The sequence below is a fragment of the Rhineura floridana genome, chromosome 15 (genome assembly GCF_030035675.1).
Source record: "Rhineura floridana isolate rRhiFlo1 chromosome 15, rRhiFlo1.hap2, whole genome shotgun sequence".
In the NCBI taxonomy this organism is placed as follows: domain Eukaryota; kingdom Metazoa; phylum Chordata; class Lepidosauria; order Squamata; family Rhineuridae; genus Rhineura; species Rhineura floridana.
This window is the reverse complement of record NC_084494.1, coordinates 12,926,538-12,938,118: the sequence shown is the minus strand read 5'-3', so window position 1 is coordinate 12,938,118 and position 11,581 is coordinate 12,926,538. Positions and strand designations below refer to the sequence as shown.

The following is an 11,581-nucleotide window of genomic DNA, read 5'->3' as shown; positions in this document are numbered from 1 at the left end:
TTTTTTTATGATTCTATGACATCATTATGCATTTATAATAATATCAGAAGCCTGATAATTTTGATTGCATAAATTTATTGTTAATCTTGACGGGGAGAGTCCCCCGATCACAGCAATATATCATACAGTGTACCCCAACACAGCAGACTGTATTCAACTCAGTCCTGCTCAGGATAGGCCCGTTGAAATTAAATAACTGAAGTTATTCATGGCCATTAAGGCCACACATTGACTGTTGTCATGGTTCAGCAGAGATTTGAACCCAGGTCTCTTCAAGACAACACTCTTGGTGGTATTAAACACTAGTCCTACTCAGAGTAGCCCCATTGAAGTCCCTCTCTCTTAGCCTGACTTGCTTTTATGAGAATAAAATGGGAACACTGCAGGAAAGCTGACCTGAGCTCTTTGGAGGAAGGTAGGAAAGAGCCCAAGGCAAGATCCCAGTAGTGGCGCCTAAAAAAAAATCTGGTGGGCACAGAAGAGGCAAAGTATATTCCTTGGGGGGAGCTCCTTGTTAGGAGGATCCCCCCCCCGTTGACACCCCGGCATGATCCAAATGCAGCTTATGATGAAGCTAAGCAAGCCAGGATCTAGTCAGCGCCTCGATGGGAAGCCACACGATAACCACATGTACATGATAGTGCCTCTTATTTTCCGTCTCCTGTTACGTTTTAGGGGCGCCTAATCAAGATCAGGAGAGCCAGTGTGGCATAGTGGTTAAGGTGTTGGACTACCTGGGAGACCAGGGTTCGAATCCCCACACAGCCATGAAGCTCACTGGATGACCCTGGGACAGTCACTGTCTCTCAGCCTCAGAGGAAGGCAATGGTAAACCACCTCTGAATACCGCTTACCATGAAAACCCTATTCATGGGGTCGCCCATAAGTCGGAATCGACTTGAAGGCAGTCCATTTCCATTTTCCAATCATGATCAGGACTGCGTTGCACGAGGAGGGAGATTAAATCTGTTTTGAATACTTTTGAGTAGGTCGTTCGAGTCCAGCATGCCAAAGCGTGAGCCGCTCAGTTGCACTGGTGCAATCCAAAGAGAGCCGTACTCCCAGCGTGGGAGCTTGGCCAGAGGTCCTCCAATCCCAGCCACTTTCCTGCTCTAAAGCCCGCCCACGGCTTGTTTTCATTTTGGCTGGAGATACGACGACGCTGGAGCTGACGCGTCCCCTCCTCTTCCCCCAAGCTGGTCAGTCAGGTCTGTCTATATCTCCGCCTTTTTTTTTTTTTCCGGGTGAGGTTGCCTGGCTTTGATGCCGATGTTTTCTCTGTCGTCCTTCTGTGAAAAGCGCCTTACGTCTGGCTCCGTGTGGGCCGCCGCGCAACGATTTGCATCAGCCAAGATGGAAAAGGAAAAAGAAGAAGCTTGCAGTTTGGGATCCTCAGGTAAGCAAATTTTAATTTGGTTTATCTCTTCCCCCAAAGTTGGGGGATGTATTTTGCAGGGGGCTAAATCTGGCACTGTGTGGACAACAGACCACACGCCCCTCTCTCAGTGCTTCATTTGGCTCAGGTTTGCTCCCTGCTTCTTGTTGGAAAGAATCTTCCTTGATGTGTGAGCGCTCCCCTGCAGTGAGGAAATGGCTCTCTGTGCTTGCTTAAAGGTAAAGGTGTCCCCGCACTTGTAGTGCGAGTCGTTTCCGACTCTTAGGGTGATGTCTTGCAAGTTTGCAACGTTTACTAGGCAGACCGTATATATGGGGTGGGATTGCCAGTTCCTTTCCCGGCCTTTCTTTACCCCCCAGTATATGCCAGGTACTCATTTTACCGACCGCGGATGGATGGAAGGCTGAGTGGACCTCAACCCCTTTTACCGGAGATTCAACTTCCTCCTTCCATTGGAATCGAACTCCGGCCGTGAGCAGAGCTTGCTTAGGGGCACTGAAATAAAAGGAAGCTGGAAGCAATACGCTGAAGAACTGTATAAAAGAAATACAAGGATGACAGATGCATTCACAGAGGAACCCTATGATGAAGACCCAGAAAATTTAGAATGTGAGGTGAAAGCTGTTCTTAAAATACTTGGAAGAAACAAATCACTAGGAATAGACGGCATATCAATAGAGTTGCTACAAGCTACTGAGACTGAATCTGTCCAAATTTTGACAAAAAATTGTCAAGAAATATGGAAAACTAAACAGTGGCCCACAGACTGGAAGCATTCAATACATATCCCAATTCCAAAGAAAGGGGATCCCAGGGAATGCAGTAATTATTGAACTATTGCCTTAATAATAATAATAAAATTTTATTTGTTAGTCGCCCATCTGTCTGACTTAACAGACACTCTGGGCGACTTACACAATATATATCCCATGCAAGTAAAGTAACGCTCAAGATTCTACAATAAAGGCTCTTACCATATATGAAGTGAAGAAATGCCAGACGTCCAAGCTGGATTTAGAAAGGGAAGAGGCACCAGAGATCATATCACAAACATACATTGTATTTTAATTGCTGTTGTAAGTCGCCTAGAGTGTCCGTTAAGTCGGACAGATAGGCGACTAACAAATAAAAAACAAATAAAATTTTATTATTATTATTATTATACATTGGATAATGGAACGGACCAAGGAATTTCAGAAGAAAATCACCCTGTGCTTTATAGATTACAGCAAAGCCTTTGACTGTGTAGAAAGGGTGTGAGATAGGGGTGTATTTTATCACCCTTTTTATTTAATCTATACACAGAACATATCATACGGAAAGTGGGATTGGACCAAGATAAATCAGGTGTGAAAATTGGAGGGAGAAATATCAATAATTTAAGATATGCAAATGATACCATACTACTAGCAGGAACCAGTAATGATTTAAAATGAATGCTGATGAAAGTTAAAGAGGAAAGGACAAAAGCAGAACTACAGCTGAATGTCAAAAAGACTAATGTCAACAGAAGATTTATGCAGTTTTAAAGTTGACAGTGAGGATATTGAACTTGTCAAGGATTATCAATACCTTGGCACAGTCATTAACCAAAATGAAGACAATAGTCAAGAAATCAGAAGAAGGCTAGGACTGGGGAGGGCAGCTATGAGAGAACTAGAAAAGGTCCTCAAATGCAAAGATGTATCACTGAACACTAAAGTCAGGATCATTGAGACCATGGTATTCCCCATCTCTATGTATGGATGTGAAAGTTAGACAGTGAAAAAGGCGGATAAGAGAAAAATCAACTCATTTGAAATGTGGTGCTGGAGGAGGGCTTTGTGCATACCATGGACTGCGAAAAAGACAAATAATTGGGTGTTAGAACAAATTAAACCAGAACTGTCACTAGGAGCTAAAATAATGAAACTGAGGTTATCATACTTTGGACACATAATGAGAAGACATGATTCACTAGAAAAGACTGGGGAAAACAGCAGAGAGTAGAAAAAGAGGAAGGCCAAATAAGAGAGGGATTGATTCCATAAAGGAAGCCACAGACCTGAATTTACAAGATCTGAATAGGGTGGTTCACTAGAGATGCTGTTGGAGATCTCTGATTCATAGGGTTGCCATAAGTCGTAGTCGACTAGAAGGCATATAACAACAACAAAACAGCAATGTGACCGTTTTTATTGTGGCAATTTGCCTCTGTATCTTTGCCCTTTGGACAAGCTCCCTCCTTGAAGGTTTTTAAGGATCACCTGAAACGCTTCCTCTTCTCCCCCCCCAAAACTGGCAACAATAGAAGCCAGGCAGGGTGCCATGACCGAGAAGGCTCTCTCCCCTTGTCACCATCAGCCTCACCTTAGATGATGGACATACCTGTAAGAGAGCTTCGGCTATGGGGCAGTATATAAATGTAATAAATAAATAATACCTGGAGGACAGCCTCCATAGATGACCCCAGCCAAGTTGATGGAATAGATGCTATCTTGGGTACAGAGGTCCTGAGTTGTAAGTGGAAGATGCTTGGGTTCTATTTACGTAAATGGAGCAAGGAGAAAATGGTGCAGTCAGGAAATGTGGGGTGAAGTGGGGAGGGCAACTGCTATGATACTTGAGGCCATCTTGTTACAGTGGCCTGGTGTGAGACTTATCCTCCATAGCAGACTTCCCCCTTAGGTTTCACCCACCATAGGCAGTTCTGTCGCTTGCACATGGGAGGTGGAGAGCAGCTATGGGGCTAAACCCACTGGTTTCACCAGCATGTATTTTAGGTGTTCAGTTTTGGTGAACTTTTTAGTTGTGTTCGGGCTTTGATGGTACAGTACATAAATTATTGCTTTAATTAACTCAGTCTGCCTTAGTTTGGCTGCTGTTTATTGGATGCGTACTTTTTCTTGTCTTGCATTTTTATTGATTATCTTATTTATTATTTTATTTATACAGCACTATCTACATACGTGGCACATTACAAAGACAAGTTTGATACGTTCCTGTGCCAAAGGGCTTGCAATAAAAAAGACATAGTATCAAAGGAAATTGGAGGCAGGGGTAAATGGGAAAAATATGAACCTTTCCACAGTGCTGTTTTATTGCAGGCGTATTGTTCATTTGTTTATTAAATGTATATCCCACCCTTCCTCCCAGAAGGAGCCCAGGGCAGCAAACAAGCATTAAAATACTAAAAACATCTTAAAAACAAAACATCTTTATAAAAATTTGAAAAACAATTCCAGATACAGACTGTATTTTGAAACATATTCTCAATCTTGACACAATAGTCGTGCATTAGTGGTGGATTTGTTCTGCTTTTATTCTGCAATGCTTCCCCAATGCTGCCACGTTATAGCTGTCCAGAGGGCCCCATAGCATTACAAAAGTGGGACAAAAATAAACCTTCGATTTGTTACAAGATTTCAGCAGGAAGTTACGGGATATGCAATTATTGGAAATGAAACAGTGTGATCACTCCAAAACATTTGCAGGTGCACCGTGCAAACAGTATTGAAAGTGTGACCACCCCATAGCATCATTATATTTTTATTTATTTATTTTACAAAATGTATATACCACTTGATTGTAACAAAAATTCTAAGGGGTTTACAAGAAATAGTAAAGTTATCAGTAAAATAAGCCTTTTAAGTTGAGACCTTATCTCAGTCTGCATCTGTGTTGGAATTGCTTTTTGATATTTTTTTAAGCTTTTTTTTAAAAGATGTTTTTAAAGCTTTTTTAAAAAATGTTTTTAAAGATGTTTTGTTTTAATAAATTTTAAAGTCTGTTTTTATGATGTTTTAAAGTGCTATTAGTGCTTTTGTTTGCTGCCCTGGGAGGAAGGGCAGGATATAAATCAAATAATAAATAAACAAACAAACAAACAAATAAATAAAAGCAGTTAAAAACAAGCAATTAAAACATTTAAAATACAATTAAAATTGGCAGTAAACTAAAAAGAGATTAAAATGCATCAGCATCTACATGTCTGGATAGGCTTGCCTAAGCATAAATGTCTTAAGCAGACACCACAAAGAATACAGCGAAGGTGCCTGCCTGATGTCAGTAGGCAGGGAGTTTCAATGTGCTATCGCACTGAAAGACCGATTTCTTACAACTGTGGAACAAGTATTGTGTGGCACCTGCAACAGTAGTACCAGTTCCACAGATCAAAGCAGTTGAGTGGGCGCTTAAGGTGGAGTAAGGTGATTCCACAAGTAAAGTGGTCCGATGTGGTAAGGGGCTTTATATACCAATAGTAACACCCTGAATGGCTCAGTAAGAAATCAGCAATTAGTGCAGTTCTCTGCACAGAGGTGTTATATGCCGACAGAGTCACTCCTGTCGGCAACCATGCTGCAGCATTCTGTATTAACTGTCGTTTCCAGGTCAAGCACACAGGAAGCCCCAGACAGAGGGTATTGCAGTAATCCAGTTGTGAAGTCACCGATGCCTGAACTACTGGGGTCAAGTTCCCCTGGTCCAGAAATGGTTGTGGCAGTGATGAGCACAAATAATCATGAATGCATAATAAAAGGACGTCTGGAGGGACCCTTAGATTTTTTAAAATTACATACTCTTCAGCTTTAGTTACACTAATGTAACTAGGGCAGTGGTTCCTAACCTTTATGAGCACGGGACCCCCTTTATAAGCTGAAAAAAAATTGTGACCCCCTCCCCCCAGGGAGGCAGGCTGGCTGCCAGGAAGGAAGGGGGAAAGCGGCCTTTCTTTGCAGGCTTGCTTCTTTTGCTTCACAAAAAGCACTCTCCTCTCATTCTAAGTATGGGCGTTGCCAGTAGCAGCAGTGCAAGGAGACGGGAATCAGTGATAGTAATCCCCTTCCTGGTAGCTCCACCCTCAGCCTCATTTGGCATCTGCCATGTATTTCATAGGCAGATGCCTGCCCTTAGTGCACTTAGCCTGCTTTTCAGGCGAAAGACGCCCTGGAGCTTCAGCAAAAGGCCTCCCCTCTTGTTTGGAGCAAGGGGGAGGTGTCATCTGCAGCGCCAGTGGAAAGCAGACAGTGTCGAGGGAGTGAAGACTTAAATAATAATAATAATAATAATTCATTTCTTTACTGTTCACGGCCCCCTCTGGATTACTTCACGGCCCCCAGATTGGGAACCACTGAACTAGGGTATAATGGGATCGTCCCAAGGCTTTCTGAAAAGCAGAGTTTGATTTGAAGGATGTTTTACTTCTTCGTAAACGTCTCCAAATGCAATTTGTAGAGAGGTAGTGTGCAAATTGTTAAAAAACAATTCTTGTTTTTCAGAAAGGTGGACAAGACTGGGTAACATGGGAATGGGAGCTATGATTGCAGCAACCTTGGGAGTAGGTAAGTGGTCAGATTGACTGCCCAGCTCTTTGCAGCTTTACTTTGAATAGTGTTCACAAACATTTTTCCCAGTGGACCACTTGAAAATTGCCAGCGGTCTTCGCAGACCACTTAAGGATTTTTCTGCCAGTTGCAGCATTTGTCATGCACTGTGCTAGATGCGTCATGATTTTAAATTGCATTTTTGTTGTTTCTTATGTTGTATCTTACTGTATTATAATCTGCATTCAAATTGTAATACCATAAAATACAACGTAAGAAATCAAAGAAGCAATAAAAATACAATTAAAAATCACTGTGAATATTTAATGCAGGCATGCCATGGACCACCTGAATGAAGCTTATGGACCACCAGTGGTCCACAGACTTAGAAGTCCGTCTTGTTGAGTTTCTGCTACATGAATGGAATTTACTCCCAAGTAAACAGACAGGATTTCAGCCTTAATTGGGTGGTCAGAGGCTCCCTAAAAAGGATAAAAATGTTAAATGTCAGCAGATAGTTACTCCTCATGGGAGTTTGCAAACCTGTAACAGAGGTTGAGTGTTTGGAGTAAAAACCCAGCTCCAGCATGCCAGTAATTTGGGGGGGAGGGATTGACATCATCTTCTCCTGTCACTTATGCTAGGTTAAACCCTTACTCCACAGCATTGAATGGCTGGGGACTGGTGAGGTCAATAACCCATTTTGTTCACCTCCCCAAAGCAGTATTTCAATTTTAAAAAAACACAAAACCCCCTATTTAAAAAAGGAGGGGGTTGTGAATGCACCATTAATTTAATAAATATACTTAACAGTATTTAAATTAATGAAATTCATTTTAAAATATGGTGGCCAGCCTTCGAGAAGCATGGGAGAAGAGGCAAAGCAGACTACTGAATCATCATTCCATTTGATTCTCGGTATGTCTGTCTAGACAGGCAGAAGCAGGCTTGAACTGTTGAGAGAAGGAAAAGCAAGGACTCCTTGTGCATATGCATCTGTACGTTCCCTTTTAAAAATATTTGCTCCAAGTACTTGTTGAACAATCAACATGAGCCCATTCTCAACTGCTTTAGTACTGTGTATGTTTCCCAGATCCTTAGAAATTACATGTCAGTGCTTTGCAGGAACGCCCCAATAGATTTATGTGCAGAACAGTCTCTTTGTGCTTCTATACACTGGTGTCCTGTGGCAATGCCACAGGTTCCTGGTTCCACAGAGAAAGGCACGTCAGGTGTTGCAGCACCACAGAGAACTCCTGTTGCGCTGCAGCCAACTCAGAAGGGACAGGAAGGGGGGAGGCATGAATTTCAGGTGCCTCCTCAGTCAGAAGAAGCAGAGTTGGGGATTGTTGTGTCTGAGCAGGATCGTGCGGGAGGGGGGCAGCTTGCTCTCCAGCCAGTTCCCACGAGTAACGCCCTTTCCGAGGAGCTGAGCGCACCGCCCCCAGTTGATGCAGAGGACTTGTGGGGGGAAGCTTCAGAGTCAGTGCCAGCTCCTCCTTTCCCAAGCAGTTCCCAGGAGGATTCCAATGAGGCACCGCTTCTTGACCTCAAGCCTGTTGCTTGGGAACAGGTGTCTTCGGATGAGCAGTTGGAGGCGCGTCCCCTGTCTCCTTGTTCCCGCCGCTGCGAGAAATGGACAGGGCAAAGACAGGAGTTACGAAGGAGTCAGAGATTATGTTCGAAAACATTTCCTATATAAGCCTGCCGCTCCTAGGGGGCGGTGTTCGCTGAATCAACTTCCTTCACACGCTGCAGAGCATGTCTAGAGTATAGTTAGGGACTTTAGTGAGTTAGCATAGAGTTTCCTATGAAGCGCAATGCTTTTGATGTATCCATTACTCTAATAAAACAAGATTTACTTGCACACACGCTCCAGCCTCATTCTTTCGGCTCTGGGCTGGACAACTCCAAGTGAGCAACTTGCTCCTTTTGAGTTTGCCTCCAGTCCACTTCCCCTTCCTTCCTTCCTTCCTTCCTTCCTTCCTTCCTTCCTTCCTTCCTTCCTTCCTTCCTTCCTTCCTTCCTTCCTTCCTTTCTTTTTGAGAACTACAGTCCAACCCTCTGGTCTGAAGATGGACACTTCTGTTCTCCATGAACCCCTGCCTGGTGCGCTCCTTGTGCCTTTAGACTTGGGAAGTAGCTTGGGAGGCCCTCAGTTCTTTGGGCTTGAGAGAAGGCATCCATGAAGGTCCTGGTTCTGGTTGCATGGGCCTGGTGCTGTGGAATCTAGTTGAAGGGGTTTCTGCCTGCTAGCCTGAGGTTTGGTGATCCCCTGTTCATCAGGCTCAGGGCTACAAACCCAGTATGGCTACTTAGCCAATGAATCTGTAACCTCTGACTCACTGTCCTGGTCACTGTTGCACTCTGGGGTCATGATATCTCCTTTCCAGGCTCTCTCTCTCTCTCTGTCTGTCTGTCTGTCTCTCTCTCTGTCTCTGTCTTTCTCATATATGTGTAGTACCATACAGTTGTCATCTTACTGCACAGCACACATCTGTCAAAATACCTGGAGTGAGACGTTTGCTGTTGTGTATATTCAGTTTTCAGTTGCCTTTTTAATTGGAAATGCTTCGTTTCTGCAATTCAGGCATCACTGTTGTTGCTGTCCCGGTGGTGCTTGGAGCAGTAGGGTTCACCAGTGCAGGCACTGCAGCAGGGTCTTACGCTGCCAGCATGATGTCAGCTTCAGCCGTTGCCAGTGGTGGAGCAGTCTCGGCAGGCAGCACGGTGGCAGTACTCCAGTCTGTTGGTAAGATGGCAGGAAAATGAAGGCCAAACTCTTTATTCTAAGACATTGAACTAGAGCTGAACCCAAAGACTGGGCCAGAGAGTTATTTTTTTCCAGTAAACTGCAGCTGAACTCGAACCTAAAACGTGCCAGTTGCTTTAAACCAAATGGAACAGCGCCAAGAAACCTTTGCTGCCCCCATACTGAACTAAAAGTCAATCACTAGGTAGCTAGGATAATTTTTGTGGGGTGATGAGACTCCCTCTTTCGCCCCTGTAACGGGAGAAAGGCAGGTAGCCAGCATGCTGTGTGAGGGAGGGAGAGGCTCCTGGGCTCCATTGTACTCATGCATTTTTTACCTAGGTTTTAGGTGCAAACTGTTTTTCTCAGGCCGGAATTACACCTTGTGTTGGATGCGGGATTGCTGTATCTTTCAACGCAACTCTGCCAAGCACCACATATTTCCACCCACCTTCCTCTTTTTTTTTCTTTTTTTTTTTTTGAGGGGGGGCTGTCTCTGAGAAGAAACAATGGGTTGTAGCCCATGGTGGCTTTCCACAAGTTCTTTGCATGCAATGGGCAGGCGTTAAATGTGCTTCTGTAACACATCTCCAAGAAGTGATGGGAACTCATGCAAGCACAGCAGTGACTTCCTCTCTCTTTGCAGGCGCAGCAGGACTTGCACTGAGTACCAAAGTTGGTGTGACAGTTGCAACGGCCAGTGCTGGGGCAGCCATTGGTGCCGCCAAGAAGCTTCCTTCCAGCACTTAAAATCAGCTCATGGGGCCCAACTCTGGATTGTTTGTGATGGGGAAGCAACATTAGCTTCCACCCGGAGTACGGTATTTCTATAGCAGTTCCAATACTAATGGAGCTCCTGTCTAAGGAAAGGTACAACATCCTCATCCGTCCCCCCTGCTGTCCCTTTTTTGTTTCAGCCAGCCTTTGGAAATAAACCACAACCTTGCCCCCTGTTCTTTATTGTTTGAATTGTTTGTTTATTTATTATTTATTTATTATTTGATTTATATCCCGCCCTTCCTCCCAGCAGGAGCCCAGGGCGGCAAACAAAAGCATTAAAAACACTTTAAAACATCATAAAAATGGACTTTAAAATACATTACCACAAAACATCTTTAAAAACTTTTTTTTGAAAAAGCCTTGAAGACATCTTTTTAAAAAGTTACAAACATATTGTTTTAAAAAAGGTTTGAAAACATATTAAAAAGCAGTTCCAACACAGACTGGGATAAGGTCTCAACTTAAAAGGCTTGTTGAAAGAGGAAGGTCTTCAATAGGCGCCGAAAAGATAACAGAGATGGCGCCTATCTAATATTCAAATGTTTAATATTTAATCTAGTTTGATTGTTGTAAAGTTGCTACAGAAGCATGTTAATAAATAAAAACAACCGCTCTTCTTTGTCACATGAAGAATGCCATGTAATGGAGGGGGCAGAGCTAGCCTCCAACAGTAATGGTGGCATAATTCTCTCTCTCTGAACCAGGGCTGTGGAGTCAGTACGCCAGACCTTCGATTCTGACTCCTCTATTTTTCTACTGTCCAACTCCGACTCCTTCATAAATGGCAAATGTATATTAACTAGTAATAACAAATTTACTGTAGTAAAATGGTAGCACAAGGCATTTCATCACCACCACGTGAATCCAGAGCTTGGAAAAGTTACTTTGTTGAACTACAACTACCACGAGCCCAATCCCTGGGGCTGATGGGAGTTGTAGTTTAAAGAAGTAACTTTTCCAAGCTCTGGATTCACGTGGTGGTGATGAAATGCCTCGTGCTACCATATTACTACAGTAAATGTGTTATTACTAGTTAATATACATTTGCCATTTATGAAGGAGTCGGAGTTGGTAAATTTCTACCCAAAATTGCTTCCAACTCCACGACTCCGACTCCACAGCCCTGCTCTGAACACCGTGAGGCCTAGAAAGTAGTTAAAAACAGTGCTTTCTCCCCATTGAGATAGCATTCAGTAGGCAATGCAGCAGGGATCACAGGAGGATTGCACGAAGATCCCACGGCTAGATACAAGCTGAGCAATCGACCAGACCACCTCCGGTCTCCTTTCAGACAGCGACCACAGCAGTATGGTACCTGGCGTCTCAAAAACCCTGAAAAGCATGAAATCG

General features: G+C 43.6%; 1 protein-coding gene across 1 annotated transcript; it reads left to right on the top strand.

The window, feature by feature from the left end:
• Nucleotides 1-1,141: 1,141 nt before the first annotated feature.
• Nucleotides 1,142-10,406, top strand: LOC133370346 (interferon alpha-inducible protein 27-like protein 1). Its single transcript, XM_061596532.1, has 4 exons — nt 1,142-1,396; nt 6,655-6,717; nt 9,290-9,451; nt 10,098-10,406. Exons 1-4 carry the CDS (start codon nt 1,264-1,266, stop codon nt 10,199-10,201), a joined length of 462 nt encoding a protein of 153 aa, XP_061452516.1. The 5' UTR covers nt 1,142-1,263; the 3' UTR covers nt 10,202-10,406.
• The last annotated feature ends 1,175 nt before the right edge of the window (nt 10,407-11,581 follow it).